General features: G+C 39.2%; 2 protein-coding genes across 8 annotated transcripts in view; one reads left to right on the plus strand and one right to left on the minus strand.

Moving 5' to 3' along the window:
* USP33 (ubiquitin specific peptidase 33) overlaps window positions 1–23,301 on the minus strand; it is a 48,007-nt gene extending 24,706 nt beyond the window's left edge. For all 4 annotated transcript variants that reach the window (XM_054072722.1, XM_054072723.1, XM_054072724.1 and 1 more), the window contains exons 1-11: window positions 23,146–23,301; window positions 16,728–16,839; window positions 15,664–15,717; window positions 13,554–13,616; window positions 10,939–11,091; window positions 8,632–8,731; window positions 6,723–6,792; window positions 5,388–5,501; window positions 4,561–4,639; window positions 1,741–2,161; window positions 1,200–1,340 (exon numbers count right to left, since the gene is read on the minus strand). In XM_054072722.1, coding sequence (XP_053928697.1) covers window positions 1,200–1,340; window positions 1,741–2,161; window positions 4,561–4,639; window positions 5,388–5,501; window positions 6,723–6,792; window positions 8,632–8,731; window positions 10,939–11,091; window positions 13,554–13,616; window positions 15,664–15,717; window positions 16,728–16,808 — 1,276 coding nt within the window. In that variant the 5' untranslated portion in view covers window positions 16,809–16,839; window positions 23,146–23,301. The remainder of the gene's footprint in view (window positions 1–1,199; window positions 1,341–1,740; window positions 2,162–4,560; window positions 4,640–5,387; window positions 5,502–6,722; window positions 6,793–8,631; window positions 8,732–10,938; window positions 11,092–13,553; window positions 13,617–15,663; window positions 15,718–16,727; window positions 16,840–23,145) is intronic.
* A 141-nt stretch (window positions 23,302–23,442) lies between these two features.
* The window catches only part of MIGA1 (mitoguardin 1), a 40,778-nt gene continuing 37,757 nt past the window's right edge, over window positions 23,443–26,463 (plus strand). Inside the window, exon 1 of one of the 4 annotated variants that reach the window (XM_054073314.1) lies at window positions 23,443–23,464. The gene's annotated coding sequence lies outside the window, so the exon portion shown is untranslated. Of the gene's footprint in view, window positions 23,465–24,309; window positions 24,560–25,224; window positions 25,258–25,320; window positions 25,343–26,463 lie in introns of those variants that run through there. The other 3 variants (XM_054073313.1, XM_054073312.1, XM_054073315.1) reach the window with 3 other exon arrangements.

Raw genomic sequence — 26,463 nt, forward strand, 5'->3', positions numbered from 1 at the left:
ATTTTGGCACTAAACTGCTTAAGATGGTACTAAAGACTACATTTATCAGTGATGTGGAGGATGTGCTGTATCTATCTACACTAACAAACAGCAGGTAGAAATGGAAGACACCGAGAAGCTGTGGCACCCTACAGGCACCATGTGTTTTCAGCAAGGAAGAAGTGGAAAAGAATCACAGAATCATTTAGTCTGGAAAAGATCTTTAAGATCATCGAATCCAACCATAAAAGCATCACATCTACATGTCTTTTAAATACCTCCAGGGATGGTGACTCAACCACTTCCCTCGGCAGCCTGTTTCAATGCTTGACACACTCTGTTGGTGAAAATTTCCTAATATCCAATCTAAACCTCCCCTGGCACAACTTGAGGCCATTTTCTCTCCTCCTATATCTTCTTATTTGGGAGAAAAGACCAACATCTGCCTTGCTACAGCCTCCTTCCAAGTAGTTGCAGAGAGTGATAAGAGGATCACGATATTAAGTTTCTGGCAGTTTTTCGGTTTGGTTTAATACTGGCCTTAAAAGCACATTCCAAAGGATGAGATTTTATTCAAATAGTTCTACCATTAGACATAGAAAGGCAAAAAATAAAAAATCATATATTGTTCCCTGTACCTTCAAGCCACACTGACTTTTAGATAAAGGCAATAAAAGTCTAAGCATTCTGGATGCTGATAAACACATTAGAGTGTGGAAAGTGTCAAAAGAAATACTCCACAACGCAAAGACACCAACAATGAGAAAACAGCTTGCATATACAGTTCTACCTACAGTACAGGTACCCATGGCTCCTTAAAACTAAATAAAGTCAAATGCTGACTTACTGAACTTCTGCCGAAGAAACAACGTGCACATTCTCTCAAAAACATTACCTCTCTGTGGGTATCAACTTCACCCATGTTTTCCCTCTCTCCAAACCACTGTAATTGACAGTTGTTTAAAAATACTGTGCCGTCCACCCAAATCAAAGGCAAATACTATTCATGCTTAAAAAGAAAAATAAGTTTTAAAAGAAGTAAAGGGAGTCTTATTATATGCCCAGCTAACATAATGGTCTCTCCCCTGACTGGGGGTAGGGGATAAAAAAACCCCCTAAGAACACCACTGCATTGTTATGCAAGACCTAAGAAACAACAAAATGACAACTGCAATACAGAGCAATTCAGTACCAGGAGAGAGAAAATAAAGGGACTGTACCTTTTTTGTGGACTGATGCCAGTGAAGAGCATGATGCATACGATTTTGGAGGACTGTTTGATAAGCGTGTGTTCATCCCTTCATTCGCTGATGGGATTTGGGCTGCAGATATATCATTCACGTGAGCATCACTGATGTACTCTGTAATTAATATTTGCATTATTTGATAAATTCTACCAAAAATGTACTGCAGAATGAACATACCCTATGGTTACATCATTTACTTAAGTAGACTATCAGGTTACTTGGACTTATAGGGATGAAGCACCATTTCAATTCCCATACATAACAAAATCAAACAACCCCACTCTTACGAATTATCTGAAGCCCTACCCGACACAAATCTTCAGCTTTTCAAGGGAATTCAAATTTAATTCAGAACATTTAAACTCAAAAAATAAATTAAGAAGGTGCACCATTTACAAGTAAAACCACCTACCCTATTTGACTATACCTCTCTACTGTATTCTACAACTCATTCTCACTCACACAGAAATCCTGGCTAAGAATCTATTTCAATTGCATGTTAGTAATGTGATACCTGAGAATCTGCTGTGTATCTGTACTTTGACAGTTCCTTGATTGTTTAAAAATTCAGTGGTCTCTGAAGCAGCGTTTGTGTCTTTTTCCAAGTCGTCCATAGAATTTGCTCGTTTAAGCTTGTTGTTTGGTATTTTTTCTTTCTGCCAATCTTTGGATGTGATTGAGTTGTTATCATCATCCTGAATTAACATGGTTGTCTCTGCAGGATCTTCTAAGACAGGTTTGAAGATAGCATCGCTTTCTGTTTTATCACAGGTACCACAGGATTCACAGGGCTGAAAGCCTACATCTGACTGGTTCTTGTCTTCTTCTATACTCTCTTCAACACTCATCGGCTGGGCATCTTCCAGTTCTACAACTGGCTCTTTAAGTTCTTCATGAAGCAAATCCATTAGACAACGCAAAAATTCTTGTGCGTCCTAGAATTTTAAACAAGTTTTACAATATTACTCCATTTTATTTGTAAGATATTAAAGTCCTATCAGGAAAAGATACACATCACTAAAACTAAAGCTTCAGATGGCTGTTAAAGAAGACTAAGGCAAAGTGTTCTGTCCCAGGTTTAATGTTCAAAAGATATTTAATTTCCAGTCCACTCAGACTTTGAGCAACCTGATCCCGTGGGAGGTGTCTCTGCCCATGGCAGGGAGGTTGGAACCGGATGATCTTTAAGGTCTCTTCCAACCCAATCCATTCTGTGATTCCATATTTGTTTCCTGCATCCATTACTTGCACGTCACAACTAATCCTATCACACAATTTTCCCCCAAAACACTTCAATTCCCAAAAAACTTATTTCAACAACTTGAACAAAAACACTACTGTAGCTTACAGGAATGATAAATGTAACTTAAGTAACCACCAAGAGCATGGTCAGGCTCCAGCTTTGCTGGTAATGGAATGTTTTAGGGACAGTTTTTTAAAACTTTACGCAAGCATCTTCAGTCAAGCAACCAGAGCCTTGCTTTCACTGGACATGCAAGTACTTGTGCTGCGAGAGGTTTAGGTTGGATATTAGGAAAAGATTCTTCACCCAGACGGTGGTGGAGCACTGGAACAGCAGTCATGGTGCCAAGCCTGACAATATCCAAGAAGCATTTGGACAGAGCCACAGACATTCACAGTGTGAATGTTGGGGTTGTCCTGTGCAGGGACAGGAGCTGGGCTCGATCCTTGTGGGTCCTTTCCAGCTCAGGACATTCTGTGATTTTACTTTTTTTAATAAAGTGCTATGATGTTCTTAGCCCGTCTTTACAATTGCACCACGCTGTCAACAAGGTCTTAATTTCACTCAAGCCTGGACAAGAATCCTCAACTATCGTTTCCACAAAGAACTGTCAAGTATTACAATTGTAAAAGTCTAATCCATGTTTGGAAAGATCTTAAAAGCCACCAAGTTTCAACATCCCATGCAGCAGCTTGGTTCCTGGCAACAGAGAATATCTAATAAAGCAAGTGTGGGTGAAAACAACCACATCTTCTTGACAACAGCTACTGCTTCTATTTGCCTTTTTGGTTGCTTGAAATAATAATTTTTGCTGCTCAACATTCCCACCCATCATAGCATTTACTTACTAAGCTCACAGCTGCCAACTAGAAAACATTCTTTTTTCTTAAAAATTACAACTGTCAGATTTAGGTTTTGGGTTTGGGTAATGAAAAAAAAAATAATATGCCTATTTTCTGGGAATTCTTCACTGAGCAAAAGAATTCCTTTTTCTCCCTGAATATTGGACATGGCTGCCCAACTGACAAGGCAGGCCAACAGAAGAGTATTGGCCACGAAAGACCTGCTTTGTTTTAATTGTTGCCGTGAAACCTACTAAACAGGCAATGGAAGTGTGATCCAGGCAGAACCTAAAAATGGTTCTCATTAAGTGTTGCTCTGCATGGAAAAAGACATTCTCCTCAGCATTCAAAGTTGTGAGAACCAAGTTTCCATACAGTTTCTTCTCGGTTATCAGGATTAATTTTCTACTTTTCCAGAAATTCACGTGGCTCTTCAGAAATTCATGAGAAGAAAAAAAGTTGAGATAGTTAAACATCTACTTTACAGCACCATGTAACATTTGAACATTAAAACGTGTTCTAATCCTCCACTCTAGAGAAATGAAACATGTTAAGCAAAACAGAAAAATTCCTCTGGATAACAGCAGATTCCTGGAAGATATTAGTAAGCTTTTCTAATTACAGGGTTTACATTTTTCCTCTAGCCCAAAAGCTTTTAAATAAAGTGCTGCAAACTGTACGAATGCAGTGAAATGCTGTATGAAGGATCAAGTGAAGAACGCCTTTACTACACAATAATCCATGCCTCCGGAACAAGTTATCAACCCCCACTTCCCACAATACTGATTATGAAACACACAGCAGCACTTTTCCTCTGAGGAGAAATGAAAATTGGATACTGTGTATTTATTTTTTTTTAAAAAAAAACAACTGGTATATGAATATAAAAAAATTCTATTACATTCTTTTTTATTTTTAAACAACCCTTATTCTGTTTTCTGGGACTGCTCAAATATTAACTATGTTATTTCACACAAAGGGAAAGTTTTACATACATATTATTTCAGTTTACCTGGGAAAAGGAGATATTCTCCGAAGTTGAAGGCCTTTCAAGAATTTGATAAAACACAAACATAAAACCTGATTTAAGCTGTTCATGGTTCAGCTTCAGATGATTTGAAGCATATAAACTAAAGTTCGTTACATTTTCTTGAAACAAATATAGGAAGCATAGCAATCTAAGCATTAAATTAAAAATTAAGACAATTTTATAGCTCAGGCAGATTTAAAAGACATCTGAAAGTTTTACCTGTTGAGAATAGCCTCGAAATGTTGGATTAACAGTTTTAATTCCTTGAAATAAACCAGTAGGAACAACAGAACCAGGCCTAGAAAAAAAAAAAGTTTTCAAATACGTAAATATACACTAAAAAACAAGCATTTAAGCAGAATTTTCTCTCTCTACTGGGATCATGATTTTACCTGCAACTGAACTATTAAACGCCTCACACCAATAATATTAATCTTAACCAAATAATATTGGTATTGAATAATTAACAATACATATATTTTTAAAAAAATCTGTCACCCAACAGAAATGGAGACTGCGTCAGGACTTTTATGCCACATTTCTTGTCAGAGAACAGATGACAAATCAGACATCCTCTGATCTATGCACGATCACTATTTATTTACCTTTGTACATATATTTTGAAGTATTCTCTTAGACAGAGCTAATAGAAATTCCATATAAGAAAATAAGAGGAAATTATAAAATACCAATACAGAATAAAGATCACAGAAAGGATGAAGCAGTTAAACATTTTGGATGTATTTCTGACAGTTATTAACTTCTTTTTAAAAGCTTAATGCGACTTCGTATAGCGTTTATCATCTCTTTCTTGTTACAACTTCCTCATTACAATTTACATGAATTATTTTTCCTATCTTTGGTAGACATAGAAAAGAACAGATTATAAGGAGTGTTTAAATCTTGCAAGTCAGTCTTTCCTTAATTTATAAGAGCAATTCTGTGATGTACACAAAACAAAAAGTAAAAACCTAGGACACATTCATGCATCCTTCATTACTCTGGAATTTATTTCTAATCATTTCAGCACCAAAATGATGCAATACCTGCTTTTGTGCCAGAGTTCTGTCATCAGCTTGAGGTAACTTTTACAAATTGCTGGTTTCTTATCTGTTCGGGCTAAGCCTCCGCAGTCAAGAAAGAAGTGCGTCAAAGGTGGGCTTTAAATCAAAGAAAAGAAAATAGTTACTTTTTCAGGTTGTTAAAATACAAGAAGAAACCTGCATATCACACAAGTTTATCAAGAAAAAGTTATATTATTATGTAATTGAATAATTCCATTTCTTACATCCTTAAATGCTGCAACCAAACATTTTCTAGTAGGACAAATTCAGCAGTACAACACCACTGCTCCCTAAACATATTCTGACATTTGTTAAAGCACCAGAACTGTCTGTCAGGATTCAAATTCAAGGCAATTGCTACCAGTCATGACAGAAGTACACCTGTATCACTACAGCAACCATCACCATAAGCCCAGTCCATGAACAGTACTTGAAACAAATCACCTTTTCTCTAGAATCCAGTAGTGCCACATGATATCTGTGGGTTAATTTATACTTAACTGATTATTTATGTGTTTACTTCATGCAGTGTTGCCATCTCACACGATCTCTCTCTTCTCCCCTTTGATTCAAAAGGGGAATCAAAGTCATCTCTCTTGTAGAGAGATTTGCCTCCTTCTCCTCCTACTCAAAAACAGATCTCAGTGAGGTCTACTTAGAACTGTATCCTGTCTTGAACTGCAGCCCAAAGCAGACGCATAGAGTACGCGCATATAATATGTGCTCAAGCGCTGTCCCTGCCTAATTATTTTGAGTGCAAGAAACTTCAGAGTTGGATAGTCATTTTATCTCTTCAACTTCTGTAGCTTTCTCCTTCATGAACTTGTCCGGTATCCCCATGGGATGACAAGATTTTGTATTCGAGCCATTCCTAGGAAGATTTAGCATAGAATGTCCTAGATGCATTGTTTGTAAGGACTGAATTTGGATCTTTTGATCTTAACGTCTGGGGTTTTTTTAATTAGGGTTTATTCTTATGCATTCCCTTTGATTTTTTTTCTTTAGCAGAAAAAAACCCACAATCCACAAACTTAATAGCCTCTATCAGATTTTCTTCTAATTTCTAGCACGCAAGTATTTTCATTTAGGACAGCAAGGAATTAGAATGAAAAAGGGAAAAATCACAGTGGTCCATCTACCGTAACATGTTTCTTTCCCCCCTATCAGTGACAGAACTGTTTGTAGTAGATAAGACTGAGATTTAACAAATACTCATCATATTCCATGCTAGAACAGCCCTTCAAGATCCTTAAGTCTATCTTGAGAAAATGCATGCATAAGCAAACATAAAATTGCATTTACGACCATCTTCCTTACCAATTGGAAAGAGCTTGTAAAGCCGCATTCATGTAACAAGTGTTTCCAATATTTTTTAATCCTGTTAGACCTGAAAAATGGAATGAATATTCATCAAGTCTGTTAAGTCCAAGACATGACGTGTTAAGGAAAAAACTTCCTAGAAAATATGTGCTAAATTATATACTTGTGTAACACTTCTGATACCAATTGTAACGCAGAATTATAACTAAAAGAAACATAGGATTCCCAAAGGAATTGAATCTTAGAATGTCCTGAGTTGGAAGGGATCCACGAGGACCATCAAGTCGAACTCCTGTCCCTGGATAGGACAATCCCAACATTCACACCATGTGTCTGTGGGCGTTGCCCAAATGCTTCTGGAATATTGTCAGGTGTGGGGCTGTGACTGTTTCCCCCAGGGAGCTGTTCCAGTGCTCCACCACCCTCTGAGAGAAGTACTTTTTCCTAATATTCAGCCTAAACCTCCCCGACACACCTTCCTGCTATTCCTTTGGGTCCTATCATTGGTCAGTAGAGACAAGAGCTCAGCACCTGCTCCTCCTTCACTTCTAGTAACTAACTTGAAGTAGTAATTAAGTGCTTTCATTTTGGTTCATTAAAACACTTCAGACGAGAAGATTATATTTCATCTTATCAAATTCCGATGCTTTATGACAGCTGCAGACTGTAATTTAAAGTATTTATCAATATTTAAGTTTTACTTGAAGTTAATGATTTACCCGTTCAGTTAAATTGTTGCTACGCTACACTTATAACCATTAACGATATCACCAAAAGCCTCTCAGGGAAGATTTCATTTTTCTGTTTCAAGTTCATGCAAGTAGTCAGATTACACAAAACAATTGAAATAGGAACTTTAATGCAATTCTACTTGTATAATACTTCTATACAAGTCAAATTCCCAAAAACATAAATAGGACAAGAATATGCACAAATACACACATTGGTAGGAGAAGCTAACTGGGAATAAAACACGTTTTAATTATTTAAGGCATATGGCAAATTAGTGGGGTGGTGATGTATCCAGAAAGACTGTGCCAGATAACAGAAGGGGCAAAGTAGGGTTTTTGGCCAATGCCAGCAGACTTAGGAGAGGGAAAGCTGGTAGTGGATGAGTAAAGGAGAAATGAGATCCATAAATTAGAGTAGCTTCTTTATCATCACTGATGGGGAAACAAACTGCCTCGACATATGCATCGGCATTTCAAAAATAATGGCTTCAAAATCTATTGGTCAGATTTTTCTGACATATCAGCAGTCATAAATATTTACTAATAAATACACACATCCTTTTTAAAATTACTGATACCAATTTGAGTCTTGTCAGAAAAAATAATTATGATGTTCTCTCATGAAAGGAGAAATGAGGGCCTCACTGTTTGGGGTTCATCCGCTCTCATTTTCACCTTTACAATAGTTTAATATCAGGGCCAGGTAAACCTTTTATACCAGAAAGCTTGGCAGTGCATGAAATCCATTACTGAAAAGGAGAAAACAAAAAACAAACAAAAAAACCCAAACCCCCAAAAAACCCAAACTGGGATACTAGAGGCTTAGAAAAGGGTTACCCAAAATGCAGGAAAGCATTCAATTTAGGAATCTTTTAGGACAGAAGAGAATACTACAACAGGTTTTACAAGAAACTACTTTTACCACAGTGGGTACAACAGCAGCTGCACTAAACATCGCTCCAACATGCTTTCTTATTTTTGTTGCTGCTTGCACAGATGCTCAGAAGGTAAGTGAAGATTGCTGCATTAAAGGTGAAGCTAACAGTAAAGGCTTTAGGTAGAGCAGAATAGGGAACAGTTCCACTGAGAGGAGAACTAGTATATAGCTGAGAACAGACTTGGAGACCTACACATACAATATAGGGCAATAAAGCTCTGGATTTTGCTTTTATTACCTCTAGTCTTTAACTCATCTTCTTCCACTTCTATATCTAAGTCATCAAACACAGCTGCTAGTGGAATCTTCAGTGTGGGATTACTAGGTATTTTAAAATCCTTGCAAGGAGAAAGAGAAAAAAGTATATTTAATTGTATTTATCAATTTTCCTCTTACTTGAGCTTACGTATAATTTTCACCAACAAATCTGTGAAATGAAAATTATGTGAATGTATGCTGAAATCTCACTGCACATGGATTACACAGCTGCCCTGATAAAGTTTTCCAAGAGAAAAAACCACACGATTTTGTTTTCAGATTAGCAGTGACAGCATTGCATGCTTTCATGACAACAGCTGAAGAATCAAAACAAAGCAGGTTATAGTATTTCCTTCCCTTGGATAACAGTGAGGCAGCACTGAAAAGCTAACAAAGTAGTCATCACACAAAAGTCAGTGTCTGTGTTTTTGATGTGCCACCAGATGGCTCACTACATTTAAGGATGACAAAATGTTGGAAGCAAAATATACAAATAGAGAAACAGCATTAGGCAGGCAGACGTTTATCACATGATGAACTCTTTTTGTGAGCGTATAAATAAAAGTATTAAAGAAATTGTTTGACAGACTAAGTTCTACTGATTCTTCTGTATGTTATACACATTTCCTCGGAAGATTAAGACAGGTCAAGTATAATAGAATAGAAATTCAGAAGTCTGAACCTAGCTTCATATCAGGTCGTGGCAATTTCTGGAATTAAATTTCTGGGCTTCGGATTTAAAAAATAATATCCTAAAGGCACTGTTCTAATTGAGTTGCTGGCATTTTGTGAGAAAGTGATCAGATTACATTCATACTAAATACTAAACTTTAAAGTGAAAATAAATTTCCTCCCTACATACACAGAAAAACTGCCCATCTCTGTCCAAGCTGAGCATCACAGTGTCTCTCCCAGAGCTCTGTGCCTCAAGCAAAGCCATTTTAGAAATACTTTATGTGTACTTGTTTCAGTTTTAGCTGACATTTCTATATGAATGCATTAAATACGCAATGAAGAAATAACACCATTTTTTCAGATACGTGCATTATGCCAATTACACCTAAAATAGCCTTCTCCTAGACAACACTTATCTAGAAAAATATTATCAGTGACCAGTACTGACGCCAGTGAAGACAGATCTACCCAGGAGAAGATAACAAAACAAAGTAAACCTAAACAAACCCTTGTTGAAGTTACAGAAGAAGACAAGCAGACAGCATATTTCAAAGTTCTCTGCATAATGTCTGTTTTGCTTACTTTTTTCTTCTAACTTGTCTCCAATACTAGCAAATGTTTTGTTTGTTTTCTTACTCATCTTACTATGTTAATTGTTAATAAACGTAGAGTTTGTTAAGCGCTTGGCTCTTCCCTGAGTGTTCTTTTGAAGCCATAATCATTTAAAACACTACAACCTTAAGCCTGTGTTTTACTGGACCAACACCAACTTCCTAGATACTGGCCATATTTTTTTTGCTTAACACAATTATACTCCTTGGTCATCCTAACTGACACACAACACTGTCAGTATTCTTATGATTTCTAGTTTGAAACCTATTCTCCCACATAAGCCTAACACAAAATCTATTTGTCATTCTACACCAACATTAAAACATATACATCAAATATTCACAGATTTCTACTGCCTTCTTATTAAACTCTTGCACAGTAGTTAAATTCTGAACTATTCAGGAGTGTCTGTGTCTATAACACTAATCAACACCTTTTCAGCCATCTATCAAACCTGAAAACTAAACATCAACTTAAGTACAGGAATTACTTTAAGTTCCTTATATAAGCCCCTTAAATTACTAGCTGAATGAGGTTAGCAATTAGCATATATTTCTCCAAAAGTGCTGTGCATGTATGAACAAATTTGTATCTCAGACCAGTATCCGTAAACACACATTAAGGAATTCAGCCCTCCCTGTAAGTTAGCCAGCAACTACTGTAATGAGTTTTGTAAATAATGCTTCAAGCACTGACAGAATGGGGCAGTACAGGTGAACTACTTTAATCTCATAACCTTAAATTTAACCCTGTGCTGCTTCCATACTTAGAGTTTGTTATAGATTACAAATAATTAGACAAAAAGATGAAAAAAGCATTTGTAGGAGGCACGCAGCACACAAAGAGTTTAGAAGCTGGGCACTTCTTCAAGAAATTTTATAAAAATATAAATTAAAAGAAAGTTCAGCCACAAGAAAGAAGTCAGTCTCAGAAGATCAAAACATCCACAATGTTTACTGCAAAGCTACAGTTGCCTTTGTTTCATTGGGCTAAAAAATACCTGCACGCTATTTTCTTGTGCTTGGTGAGACAGTCTTGATTGTGGTAGTGGAGATTGAGATCCTAATTTCCTATCCAGGAATACTTCCTTACTACAGGCATAACACCAGACACGAAGGGTAGTCAGGTTGACAGTTAGACAGTGTTTTGTCTCCTAAAACAGAACAAAAAATAAAACTGTGATTCAGAAATGTGGAATAATTAAATACAGCCACATGCAAGGCAGAACATAAGAACTGAAATTCTATACCTTTCAACAAAGCAGCAAATATGCATGTTAGAATATTAAAAACAGCAATTAAATGACTCAAAGTTTAGCACAAACTATCCAACACTCATTTTTAGTATGAGTCACTCAAATCAGCAACAAGGTACAACCAGAACCTAAGCCACTGCCATATACAACATGCCTCTGTGTAATTACAGAAACAACAAGAAAGCCTGTGGTCAGAGTCATCACAATTCACTACAAACCAATTTTCCAAGACTGCCTGCTATTGGTCATAACGGTCTCCTCTACAGTAAGGGCAGTGTTTGTTTCTACTGGTTTGCTGGAAGAAATTCAAGCTATTTAACAATCAGAAGACAAGATTTTTAGTTCAGTTACAGTGACAAATGCTCATATCAAAACAAATGTTCTAGATCCAATCAGTTCTCTTGCTGACAGCCACATGCTGTGAAGCAATATAAAAATTTGACAGATGAATATTTCTACGGTTCCAGTCTTCACCTTTCTTTTTTCAACCTCTTTGCTTACTTCAAGATTGTGTACATAGTTGCTATCACTCTCCAAATATTTCCTGTATTTCTTACTTATATGTCAGCACCAGACAGGTTTATGAAAAATGAGGGATTTGCTAGAAATTAGGAACATATCACCACTGCTCCAGGATACCCAAATTCCTCCTCCTCTCATTTAATAAGGCCTTGTAAAAGAACAATGTTTTTAATATATAATGTGGGCCACAATTCCATTATGTAGCCCTTCTCCTAATAAAAAACATCATAAATATCAGATTATGTAAATTATCTCAGACAATTTTAATCATGAGAACATGCCTGATTCTGCAGTTTATGCTGCATAAATAATTCCAAGTCTCCAGAGCAACAGCTTATTTATTTTCTTGAAGTCATCATAACGAACATCATTATTTGCAGTGCAAGGAGCCTTGCTAGTGGAAACTGGAGTAAGCAGAAATAACCTGATTCACATCAACCTCAGTTCTCTCACTTTAGTAAAATTACTGAGACTTTTACTGAAGGAAAAAAAAAACCAAACAAAACAGAAGAGGTCTTACTATCCAGAAGTTAAAATTAAAAAGAAAATCAAGACAAGGATGTCACTGACAGAAAGTAAACTATCCGTTTCCTTTCTCTTTCCTGGCAAATACACAACATTGTCTAAACAACATGTAAATTAGGAAAGAGCTACCATAAAAAGCCAAGAGGCATAAAACTGTAGGCAAGAAATTCAGGACCATCTGTTCCCCAACTGCAGTACAAGCAGCTCATGTATATATCTATTGTCAAGGCTTTAAAACTACGTTCCAGCTTAAATAGCTGGCAAAAAAACAATGTATTTATATACATTTATATAAATATGCACTCCTCTCAAGGCCCTGCTTCAAAAAAAATAAAAAAAATCAGTAGTGGTGGTAAAATGCAATCATAAAGCGCACTTCTTTTAAGAGCCCGGTATATATGCTGTTTGTTCATTTTAATATTCAGCAGGAGGGTAGGTTTTTTAGTATTTTTAAGGACCACAAACTGCTTAGTGTGGAACCTTAGATGTATCTTCTGACAGACGAACTGTAAATTGGTGGCAAGAATTGCATTTAATTAGAAACTCAGCAATTCTGAAGTTACATGTTAATAAAACTGCCATCCCTCTGTCACCAGTGTAGTTGTTAAGGGAGGATGATCTATCTCGTTTGCTTCATTTCGGCAAGTGTGCACAGAACAGACTGAGTTTAAGATGCAAACAGATGCACTCAAGCTGTCCAACCTTGCCAGAACTTGGCATGCCCGGGAACACAGTGCTCACGCTCCACTGCTCCTACCAAGCTACATCCAAAACCAGGACATAGCAGGGAAGGATATACTCAGCTCAGTCCGCAGGTTCTTCACCTGTAGCCACTGGAACAGGGAGCACAATGCAGAAACAAAACATTTGTTTCTGGTGATGTACACTTCCTATCTTACACCTGTCCAACCATCATCTTCATTAATCCAACTTCCCTCCCCTTATCCATCAGGCAGCTGCAATACCAAAAAATTACACTACAGTAGTGAACAACTACACAAAACCTGAAGTCCTCAAGACTTCTTTGGTCCACATGTCTTGAAAATCATCAGAAATTGTTATTCTTCCTTTAATTTTCACCATGTTCTTTTAAGAAGCACAATAAAGTCAGAACTACACAAATAATTATGCAGCTGTACAATGACTGTAAGCTCACATACTCCTAAACTAGTGAGATCCGTTTCTATAGATGAAAAATAATCATAGCTAATCAAACTTCCAAACAGTTATGCTAACATAGGTTACTGACTTCATCAAAATGAGTAAATAAAGGTTCTCTAATTCAACCTTCACTGCTTTGCAAATACTCATACCTGGGAATGCGTGGTACTGTGATCAACGTGGGATTCACCACAGCCAACATATGTGCATCTGTTCTGTTGGGCAAGACACGAAGAAGGATACAGAATTAAAAAGTGGCGTCAAACAGGTTTACAGAATAGGAACAAAATTACTACCTGTAAAATCAACTCATGTTTCAAACTTGCAGACTCCTATGCAAGCCAAGAGACATGCACAGTAAGCGTTAAAATAAACATCGCCTAAAGCAAATTAGAATGCTGCAAGGTTTAACTCAACTCATCTCACTGGTGAGCAGCATTAAGACACAATGCGTTTCAAACAGACTTTTTGGCCATTTTGATAGGTTTATTCAGATTAAGGTCAACATGTATTTTTTACAACTCGTGATTTGGTAGAGATTGTTAAAGAAAATACAAAGTTAGCCCCATGTCTAAAATACTCAATTGCAACAGCCTCTAAATATCATATATTTATTCAAAAACACCTGTATGCCCTCATCTGCAGTGCCTGTTTATCAGTGGTATTACTTCACAATTAATTAGTTATTAAGTTTAAGTGAGTTTCCAGCACTATATGGTTAAGTACTCACAACACCTTATTTACAACACATAAAATAATTGCTAATTTTAGTTGCACTAATTACAAAATATATTTGGCTGAGTTGAGGGTGGAATCTTGCAGCTGCCAATCTTCAAGCAATTTTCATTAATTCCTCATTTGCATGAGTCAAGACAATCACATCAGAGGGTACAGCACGTTATCTGTAGAACTTTCGAAGCATGTTATTTATAAGATCAAATAGCACAATTTGCTTTATTAAATAATCACAGATATTGGTTAAGGGTACAGACAGTGAACATGCTGGGATCTCACCATGGTTTTCTACTGAAAAAGGTGAAGGCAAGATGCCAAGTCATCCAAGGGGAGATACATCACAGCATGACACTAAGTGTCCTACTGCAATTAGAAAAAAACTCTCCTATGGAAATGTCAGTATGAAATTAAGTTTTTCAGTAACAGTTTGAGAGCTCTAAGTGAGAAACAAAAAACATGTTTTAAGCTTTTTTCCCACCTGCCAGGTTGGCACATCCCTGAACACCTCTTCCTACTCCCAAAAGGGTTTTTATATGTAAGCAAACATCAAACCATCAAACAAGAAGACATAAAAAAAGCATGTCCTTCCTACTTCATTTAAATCTTTTATTGATAGAAGGATCAAAATATTCTGATGTTTTAATTGTTATCATAATCCACTTCGAAGGAAACTATGAAGTAGGGGTTTTTTTAGCCACATATACACATAGAGGTTGGCAACTCAGCTTAGATATCTGCCCAATTGGAACTAGATAAATCTTGCCATGAAATGAGGTCAAGCCTATAGAGCAAAATCTCAATTTCTGGAAACAGCTGTAGGTCTGAAAAGCTCATGAGACATTTTAAAAACTAAAATAGCTTTACTGTTGGTATCACAGATTGATCAGAAGCAAAACTTTCAGAGCTTTTTGTTTTAAATACACTGAAAATTGTTTTTTCACAGATGGCAAGAAAAGTAAAGCAAGAGCACATTTAAGAAAAAACTATATACATGGTAAAAACTGTACAAAATTCATACAAAGTTTGAAGAATGCTTATATATGCTTCTACAAGTTTCAAAACGAGTTTTTTCTTAGTTTTGCGTAATAAAAAGTCTGATTACATATTTCTATGCTGAAAAAGGTCAGCATCTACTGCTAAACGTTATTACTACAAATGCTAAGAGAGGCATTTAAAAAGCAACTTAATTCAGGAATAATATATTATTTTTCAGATCTACAGATCTGGGGAAAGATTTAAAAAGTATCTTAAGAGCTAAAAAATATCATAACTCAAGAATAAATCTAAATATGCTACTTTCTTATTTAAAAAAACACCATTTTGAACACATTATTCTTAAATTACATGAAATATCTATCTGATAAAAGGTAAATAATTTTAAAAATAGAAAACTGAACAAGAGGTTTTATTTTTAAATAATAACTTTAAAAATAATTTTATTATAGTTGTTTCTTCAAAAAAATACTACCAAGTTTATCTACACATTACTAGAAAAGGATCCTGCTATGGAACAACAGAACAACTTACCTCTAAGCATGCCCAGAGGTTGGGTCCTCCAACTTTGCAGTCCTGACAAGTGCCCTATTAAACACATAAGCAAAGTATTATTTCATTTACTTTAACCAGTAAACCAAAACTTTGAGACAAAATGAGAGAAAATACTGTAAAGCTCAGTAGCAACTGAATAATTTTAAGACAGAAAAAAGCATGTGTTGATAACCAACTCAGGTTTTGTTTTGCTTTATGTAATCTTAACATCAGCATTATTTCTCTAATAAAACCTCGAGTTTTCATCTTAAACAAAAAAACGGTATTTTAAATAAAGCATAAACATGTATCATAACGTGTTGTTATAAAAATCCTCACAATGGGTCTTTGCTAAAAGAAATGAAAGTAATAGAAGCTGTAATAACTGCATATTCCTGATTGCAGGCAATCAGCACCACCCACAATGGTTTACAAACACAATTACCAGAGAAAGGCTGTGCCTCGCACAGCAAACGAACCAGTACCCTTCTCAGATAGAGAACTTTAGCACCAGAGGTAGAAAAGGTTTGGCTTTTTGTCATCTCCTAGCCACTACAAGGCATTACAAGATCTTTCTTTGTTCCATTTATTAATACTAGCTGAAAATCAAGAGCTTCCATAGGGGCAGTTTCTCAAACCGTGGCTCCTCCACCAAAAAGTGAAAGGTTAAAAAAAAAAAAAAAAAGCATAAATTTGTTACAGCTTCTACTTCAAGCCACTTCTGTCATACTACATCACGTTAGCAGTTCAGATAACTGCTACAATGGCAAGATTTGAAAATAAAGCTCATCTTAGTGCTACGCTAACTTTTTTTAACTAAACTTTCCATTACAACATCAGTTTCTTTGGAAAACACTGCTGGGAAAGTTACTCTTTAAGTAGTGAAAAAATATTTTTTCAGTTTTATCAAGCCCATAATTCTTCCTGCACCCCATTTAAACCTTGCTATTCCAGTACAGAATATTTTACCTATGCTTAACACCAATAACTTATGTGACAAGATATGTAGCAAATAAGTAACCAGAGTTAACTGTGATAAAAGAAAGTAAGCTGCTGCAACTCACATGAGATTTCTGTATCAATTCCTCTTTTGTTATCTCCCCAACCGATTCCAAGTGCGGGCAATTGCTGCCGGGGGACGACATTTCCAAAGCTGTATTTTCTGAGATCCTGTAGCTGGGATTTTCAAGACCAGAGAATCACTTGTCAAGAACAGAATTAATAAAACTCAATTCCTCACAGCAGGCACCAATATTAGATATCTAAGATGCAACATATACATAACTTTTAAATGAATGTGGCTTTTTAAAGTTAGTATAAATAACTTCACTGACAATTAGCAAAGCCAGAAGTCCAAACTAAGCACAGCTGACATCTAAAGCAAAATCCTCTGACTTTTAGGTTATAAACTAACAGAATCATGAGTGGAGTAGAGCTGCTTTGGATTATTTAACTTCCCAGCCTCTACCATGGCACCCCAACAACATCAAAATCACGGCTTCTAAGTCTATTCAGAGCTGAAGGTGGCTTTGACTGTATTCTGGAAAGGAAGGCATCTTCACAACACTGCTGAAGAGTGCTGAAGCTGTGAAGGCTAAAATGCAGGAGCACAACTTGCTTGTCAAAGGAGAAGGAAACTTTATCATGGTTTTATTTATTTACAAAGATACATTCTAGATTCAGGCATATTATATATCAAAAGCAAATTGAAACCATGTGTGACTGAAACTGTCACACATGGTACTGAACACTCAGCGAACTTTTCTCGTTTGAGTTCTCTCTGTCCACCAAGGTCTCCAGTGTGGACAGAGGAACTTATCAGATACAAAGAATGCTAAATACCATCACTTTGCCATCATTACTTTCATGATTGCACAGAAAGTTATGAAGTTTTACAGAAGGAAAATTTGAAAAATAACTCAGTAATATTCATATGCAAACAGTCCAACTGATGCATGCAGATAAGCACCATCCAAGAACTTCATTCCGGTTTTGTCACTTAAAACAATTCCTATCGATACCACCCTCATCTCTCTAAAGCCCAAGAAATCTAAAGTTTTCTTTGTCCAATTACTATCTGTCCAATTTAGCATTCCTTTACCAAGGCCGGCAACTCCACTTCCATTCTAACGCAGCAACGCAGGCTGCTTGACCTGTTTGCAGCCTTTAGCACTGTTAGCAACAGCTCTTCCACTTGGCGTGTTTGCTATGGCAGCTCTAGGCCTGTTTCTTCCGCTGTATGACCAATCACTCCTTTGAGTATTAAGCAACCTAGAGCTTTGAAGGTGTGCTAGAAAACAAACCTTGCCTAGCAGGCATCTCAAACACTCCCTAGCAAACTTTGCCATCTTTGACTTGGTCTTTCCTTCCACTGCCTTACAACAAGGCCCCTTTGAATCAAGAATCATTTCAGTTCCCTTTGATTATCAAAGGCATTTTTTATACATCTGTGTGGATATAAATAGTCTGTATACTATTCCTACAAACATTCCTATACAAATAATATTATTAAAGTATTATATATTATTTGTATATACGTATATGATTTATTATATACATGCATGTACATACCTGCATATATACACTTCAATATATTTTATTCCTATATAAAGTAACACACAAGATATTTCTTTTTTATATATATACTCAAGCATGGGTGTCTATCTTTCAGTCTCTTTGAATGTCACATTAACAGTTGTTCAATAAAATATTTAAGAACTTATCTCACAAGATCAGGATGAAAATACTACAATAAACAGACGAGGTCTAAATTCTCTTCCTGAGCCACTGGCATAACATTTAACATGTACTGCTCTCAATTATAAGCTGGAGCTGGAGAAGTATTTCCTCAGTTCCGTGTCTACTTGTAATCAGCATGCAGTGTTGCTGCAAGACACTTGACAAATATGAAAATTATACAGTTTTTTCAGCCCAAACCTCCTCAGCTTCAGTCCTATTAGCAATTCTGCTTTGAACTGTAAAGTTCTTTGTCAGAGCAGAAATGGAAGCACGAATGCACGTTTCATCTTGCAAGGTCTGTTAAAACATTAAAAATGGATAAGTGAGCTTCAGATAAAGCCCTGCCAACCTCAGAAAATTTCAGTGTGAATTAACGCTGATTTAACACAAATGCTTTAGAAAGCTGTTATAACGGATTAGTAAAGCTTTAGGCTTAATTTTTTTTATGGAAGAAGCTCTCTGAGTACATTATTCTACATTTTACAAAGCAATGAATAGAGACTTCACCTCATGCTACCAGATCTGTATTTAACAGTGACTTTACACATCCAGAACTGAACAAATCCAAATCTTCAGTCCTGAACAAATCCAAACCCATGAGTCTGCTCACACCAGATTCTGTTTCTTGGTACAGTCTGCATCTCCTCATAACAATCACTGGAAAGACCAAAGCACACTGAAATTTGTCTCCCTGTGGATGAGGTCCCCGTACCTGCCCATGTGCACAGCATCCCTTCTGTAGGAGTCTAGCTAATGTTTTAAGTTCTTTACATGTTAATATATAAGCAACGCCGAGTGGCCTTTTTTTCACCTTTTGGGAACACAATTCTTGCACGCCTCCTTCTATCCTGTAGCAAATGTGAAAACTCACTGTACTGCCACAACCTTGGCAGCTCAACATACCTGCTGCAGCAACACCTTCTGTAAAATTTTATGTTCAAGTCTAAAACTGTAAAATGCATTTCAAAGCCATGATTCATCCTTCACCCCTCCATGTCCTAACAAGCCCAGGATAGGCCCTCCCTTGCTCACTGCCATTTCTCCATTTCACCACTTCCTACTCGAAGATTGCTAATCTTCCTCTCCTGATGTATCTCATTATCACATCTGCTTTTCCCCAAGCTCCTGCATCGCACTGACCTTATCCAAAAGTCACTTCTTTGCATTTTCACTAATTAAATAACAAACCTACTTTCGCTGTTTCTCTTACATTCCATTTTATGCTCCTGTTCTGAAGCTGGGGTAGGTCTCCACTTCACATCCCCAATGATAGTTAGTAGTGGGAAAGCACCTAGATACCCCACACAAACAGCTCTGCTGGGTCAGACAAAGGGTCCATTTAGCTCCGTATCCTTTTCCCGCTACTGACCAAAAGCAGAAAGACATCATCAAATTAAAATACCACAAGAACATACAGCTTTCTTGGACCCCTTCTAGCTCTGGGGCTTCCTGGACCAAAGGTTTATATATTTGAAAGACAGAGAAAGGCTCTGGAAAGGATCTGTATCAGTAATTTCAGCCTTCGGGTTGAAGACCTCTAAAAAATTGTTATTGAGACAGGAATTTAGACAGCAGTCATGTGTCCAGTGGTAACAAGACTATTTCCGTCACCTTTCATGCACCCTTCAGAAGTATTCCATGGTCTTAGAAAAATCACAAGCAGAAAACCACAGACCTACATGTACGGGATACAAGAAGCATCTTTATTTCACTATAAGGTTAAGAATGAAGTAAAACTTACCCGGAAACAGAACTCAAGTTTCCTCACCAACTGTTCACAATCACATTCATGCAATGAGCTTCTCAACAAACGCTTCCCATGCACCAGAGAGAGAACTTTGCTGTCTCTCTCATGTTCTCCCAAGCTATCTCCATTGTTCCTACTGAAAGACTGGTTGCAGGCCACCTATCTCAATGCATCCTACTGCATCATTCAACTAAGCGAATCATTTAATGCTCAAAAGAAGGACTTATTAACACATTTTTGCCTGGTACATGCATAGCAAGTCATACTCGGTAAAAAAACCCCAAACAAACAACCTGTAACACTCATCCTGAACTCTAGACTTGCTCTTTGCATTCAAAATGAAAAAAGCATTTGCCCAAGTGAGCCATCAGAGAAATGAGAACCATAAATTAAACCATAATGACCAGCAATCTATTTAATATTCAGCAGAATTCCATGGCATCACAGACCTGCATGGTGCCTATTATAAAAGAGCTATCAGACAAGAAAAATTCCATCAAACACTAAGAGAATTCAACTGATCTTGAAAATTGTCTTAGGCTTATGCAGGGAGCATAATATTTCCTAAAGAAACATAAGAGATTTTAAATTCTCTCAAAAAGTTTTTGAACTAAAGCTAATGTTTTTATCTGCCTAGTTACAAAAGTTAACACTTCAACAGATGTTGAATATATATACACACATATAAACAAATATATACATCTTTATTCTGTTGATGTCCCTAAATACGGGTTTTACAGGGTTCAGCTAGGGAACATCCATAGATTTTAAGACCAGAAGAATTATTCTAAAGACAGCAATTACCTGAAGCAGTAATTGTGTCTTCATTATAGGCTTTAATTATTTTGCCTGTAAGGCTCTGAATAACAACATATCAAACCAGTAAGCTCTAAGTTCAGGCTTATTTGTACTTATTTTACTAGCGATGCCCTGGAACAACCCCACTTAAAGTTTATTTTCATTTCAAGGCAACAAAATAAGAGCAACACAGGATGCAATTTTGTATCTGAACATTTAATAACTTAGAACACCAAAGAGTTCTGGAACTTCAGTAATTACTTGTCATTTTATTATTAGTTGTGACTTTTTTCTCACCAGAAAAAAAAACAAAAACCCACCAGCATTCACTCTAAATCATACACGTCCATTGAAGCCACAGCCTTAAAGATACCTGTTCAGACTGTTACAATGTACGTTTTCTATCAGTCTTCTAAAGAAACATATTGCTTTTCAAAACCATACTCAATTCTTGGACAATTTATTACAGAAATTCCCTTAGCTTAACAGTGTACATGAACAAAATTGTTACCAAACTTGAGAATAGTCTTCTCAGGTCAAGAAACACTGAAGATCAATATTCATTTTGCACACTAAGTTCCTTTATATTCTGTTAATCAGTACTGCAGGTGGTTTTGATTTTCATCTCCCATCCCTCCCTATTTCTACCTTTTTTAACTTACCAACTCTAAACACAAGTATCCATTTTCTAGGAAAGAAATTACAACATTTGTACTAACTCTGGCAGAAAATCTACTCTAATTAAAATAAAATCTGGTATTTTCCCAGTAAACAACCAAAGCATGCTCACAAGCTGATGGAAGACACCTGGTTCTTCCTTTCAGGCACCAGGAACTCACCATCTAAGCAAGAATTAATTTTTAAGTCACTTTCCTTATATTTTTTTCCTATCATGAAGTATTCCCAATGGGAAAGGATGTTTAAAAAAAATCCTGAGTTGAGGGTACATTCTCTCATAGAGTTAGGCTTTTTTTTATTTCATATTGCCTTTCAGGGCATACAGACAGTCCACTTACTTATTTCTTCCACCACTTTAAATCCTAATTCTGAAATCCATTACCTGACCTGTGTGTTCTAAGAGGATTTTCCTAACTCGGGCTCTGCCTGCGTGCAGAAGCCACAGAGATTTTCCCCTGGGAGCTACACCAGAAGGTTCTCAGACACATGGCATAAATGTTGGGGTTGTCCTATGCAGATACAGGAGTTGGACTCGATGATCCTTGTGGGGCTCTTCCAACTCGGGACATTCTGTGATTGTTTCATCCCTTACACATAGAGGATCCAAGTGCGCAGACACCTCAGGGAATTAGGACTTGCAGGTAAATCACTGGGATCAGGTACTGCACCGTTCCTATGCCACCATGGCCGCCTCGCTGCAGCTCTGATGGACTCCTGCCCTGTGCCTGCTCCTTGCGGTGGGGAGGGGACAAGGAATTGGACCCACCCCTGTCATGCATAGACTAGAATCATAGAATGGTTTGGGTTGGAAGGGACCTTAAGGCCCATCCAATTCCCAGCCCCTGCTATGGGCAGGGACACCTCCCACTGGATCATGATTATTTATTACCTCCAGCAAAGGAAAAAAACGTTACTGCAAGCTCTCTCCTGCCTTCTTACTGTACTGTGCTCCTATTTGAAGTTCAAGGTTCCATACAGAATCACAGAATGATCTGGGCTGGAAAGGACCTTAAAGACCATCCAGTTCCACCTCTCGCAACGCGCAGGGACACCTCCCACAGACCAGGCTGCTCAAACCTCATCCGACCTGGGTCTGAACACCTCCAGCGATGGGGCAGCCACAGCTTCCGTGGACAACCCGTGCCAGTGCCCCACCACCCTCAGCGTAAAAAATTTCTTTCTTGTGTCCAATCTAAATCTTCTCCCTTCCAATTTAAAGCCATTCCCCTCATCATATCGCTCCAGGCCCTCATAACCCCCCCCCCCCCCCAGTTTTCCTGGAGCTCCTCTCAGTACTGGAAGCTGCTCTAAGGTCTCTCCAGGCTGAACAACCCCAGCCCGTCCTCACAGCAGAGCTGCTCCAACATCACCTCCGCGGCCCTCCTCCAACAGCCCCACAGCCTTCTCTCACGCAGGGAACGGCCAGCATCGGGCCCAACCGCCCCAGGCTCTAATCCTAGCGGGGTCCCCGCGCCCCTGCGCCCCTCACGGACCCCGACCCCGCCTCCCCTCGCTCTTACCGGCGCTCGGGGCCTCACGCCGATGGCGAACGCTGCGGTTCCTCCCCACTCCGAGAACCACCCGGGGCCGTGGCTGCAGCAGCACCGGCGCTGGACGCGCCCCGCACAAAGATGGCGCCGCGGAGCGCCCCCCGCCTCTCACGTGAGCGCTTGCCCCACACAAAGATGGCGGTGCTAGGCTCTCGCCTTACCTCGCCCGGCCGCCCGCCCGCTGGCGTGTGATGCCCTTTATAAAGATGGCGGCGCGGAGAGCCTCTGCTGCTCACATGATCGCTTGCCACACATCAACATGGCGGCACCACTGGCGGGGAAAATGCGAGTAAGTGAACTCCGTAAAACTCGTTTTGAGGGTTTAGAAAACGATTTTGGGAGATCAGGAAAACGAGCGCCCTTTATCAGGAGTGGGTAGCAAGAGGAGCGATCTCCCTCAATGGCGTGCAGCGGCACAAGATCGGGGACAGGAGAGATTTCCCACTTACAGGCACATGGATAAAGTCTCCCAGAGATCTTACGCGTATTCTGTTACTTTCCAAGGACTTATTTTAATATTATTGTGAACTCTGCAACAGCCAAATCTCTTGTTGATTTGGCTCCAGCTCTGCCTGAGATGGGGAAAGGCTGCAAACAGAGGTGATTATAGAAGAAAAGGCATCCGTTCAGCACAGATCGCGCTGAACACGTGGCTCTAAAGAACACCGTGTTGATAGCATTTGTGGAATATTTTGATATAAGCTAAAGTACCATTAAGTTTTGTCTAAGCAGTTGTGGGTTTTGAAAGATGTGAGGAGCGCTTATTAACTGGTAAAATATTGAAAAGGACGAAGTCTTTGAAGCAAAGACAATAATATTTTCATTTTACCATTCAGCACTGAATCAGACCTAGATATGGTGTCCCATCTCACAAAAACGCTAGCTATATGTACTGGTTTTAGACAAAGAACGGTGTAAGTCCTCAAGGAATGTTTATATGTTTAGGTTATCCAACCATGTCTGGAGACTTCCTTCGGGTTATCTCTTCACCTACAACATCGAATTGTAAAATAAAAATATTATTGCCTTTGCTTCGAAGACTGTCCATTTTACAAGTGAATAAGTGTTGTGGGCCTTGAAAGTTAGAAAGAAATTCCTCTGATAGCATGTTTTCTTTATAATGATGTTTTATAGACATTCATTGTTCCTTGAAGACAACGCCTTGTGGTCAACGTGGTCTGTGCTGAAGAGATGCCTCTTCTTCTGTAACATCACCTCTGTTTGGTGTTTTTATCTGTCCTAAAGCCAAGGTCAAGCAGCGATCTGCAGCCAGCTCCAAATAATCAAGAGTTTTGACTGTTGTTAAGTTTCATAACATAAAAATTAGACCTTGGAAAGTAATGGAATGCACAGAAGATCTCTGGGAAAATTTATACACCTGCATGTAAGTAGGAAATCCATTCTGTAACCAGCTCTTGTCTCGCTGTGTGCAGTCGATGGAGATCACTGCGCACGTTGCCCAGGCCGATAAAGGATGCTCGCTTTCTAAAACTCCAAAACAAGCTTTGGAGAGTTTCATTTCCCAACATTTTTGGTATCCCTGTTTGCAAAACCAGTGTTTGAAAGAAAACACGCAATCAGAGGAACATTCTGTCTACCGTTCAAAGGACACAAATACGTAAGTGTAACTCTATGTTAGCTTAAACCAAAGAGACTCCATTTCTTGGAATAGAAACCACTTCTTGTATCACTGAGGCTGCCCTCTATAAAGATGACGGCGCGCGGAGCCTCCGCTGGTCACGTGAGCGCCGCCCCGCACAAAGATGGTGGCGCCAGGCTCTCGCTCTGCCTCGCCCGTCGACCGCAGGAGAGGGATACCCTCTGTAAAGATGGCGGCGCGGAGAGCCCCCGCCGCTCACGTGACCTCTGCCCCGCACAAAGATGGCGGCGGGGGTTGGTGGGGGGGGAGGAGGTTGCCTTCTGTAAAGATGGTGGGCGCGGAGCCGTAGCGGAGCGGGTGACCCTCACGTGGCGGTGACAGGCGCTGACGCGGGGCCCGGAAGCGGATCCCGCATCGCTCTCCTCGCAGCCGCCGGGGCGGGGAGGGGAGGCGCCCGCAGCGCCCGCCCCGCTGGTCGGCAGGTGACGGGGAGGGGGGGGGAAATGGAGCTCCTGGCTCCTTTGGGGATGGAGGAGGGAGTTGGGGGGCTGCCCGCCTTGGAGATGGGTGAGGAGGAGAAAGGGGGGGAGAAAATGGGGGGGTGCCCTGCTTAGAATCATAGAATCACGAGGTTGGAAAGGACCCGCTGGATCATCGAGTCCAATTGCTTGGGGAGGAGAGGGGGAGGAGGAGGGGGGCTGCCCCCCCTTTAAGGATGGAGGGAGGAGAGTAGGGGGGCTGCCCCCCCTTTAAGGATGGAGGGGGGGAGGAGGGGGCCTAGCCCTTCTTTGGGGATGGGGGGACTGTCCCCCTTGGGAATGGGCGCCCAATGGGTGCTGCTCTGTTGGAGCATCGACCCTGAGGAGGGTCCCCGGCCAGAGCCAGACCCGCCCATGTCTCCATTCATCCCCAGGCGTGGGTGTTGGGGCTCGGGGAGCTGGGGGGGGGACACGCGTTTTGGTGGGAGAGATCACCCCAGGCTTCGGTTGTCACTCCTGGTGCTGTTGCTGAAGGACCTGAAGCTCTGAATGAAGTGAACTTTTTCTGGCTGCTCTCAAATCTTTTAACTCTTTTAGCTGGTGAATATATTCTTCCAACAATAATGGCCTTTGAGTAGTTAGATTGGATATTGGGAAAAATGCGTTTACTGAAAGAAAAGTGAAGCGTTGGTAAGGACAGCCCTGGGGAAGGAGTGAAGCGTTGGTAGGGGATGATCAGGACAGCGGTGGAGTGAAAGCCTCAAAGCCTTTGGATGTTGTCTGGTAATTGGCTCTAGGGAGGTGGGTGCTGGCGTCTTCAGCCAAGTAACAACTGATAGGATGAGAGGAAGTGGCCTCAAGTTGCACCAGGGAAGGTTTAGGTTGGATATCAGGAAAACTTTCTTTACTGAAAGAGTAGTGAAGCGTTGGAAGGGGCTGCCCGAGTTAGTGGTGGGGTCAAACCTTTGGGTGTTGTCTGATAATTGGTTGTAGTGAGGCGGGTGGTCTCTTCAGCTAAGTCAAAAGGGACAGGACAAGAGGAAATGGCCTCCGGTTGTGCCATGGGAGGTTTAAATTGGATATTAGCAAAAATGTCTTTACTGAAAGAATAGCGAAGCGTTGGAAGGAGCCGCCCAGGTAAGCGGTGCAGTCTCCTTCTCTGGAGGTGTTAAAAACATGTGTAGATGTGGTGTTTCAGAGTGTGGTTTG

Source organism: Cuculus canorus, chromosome 8 (assembly GCF_017976375.1).
Source record: "Cuculus canorus isolate bCucCan1 chromosome 8, bCucCan1.pri, whole genome shotgun sequence".
NCBI classification, from domain to species: domain Eukaryota; kingdom Metazoa; phylum Chordata; class Aves; order Cuculiformes; family Cuculidae; genus Cuculus; species Cuculus canorus.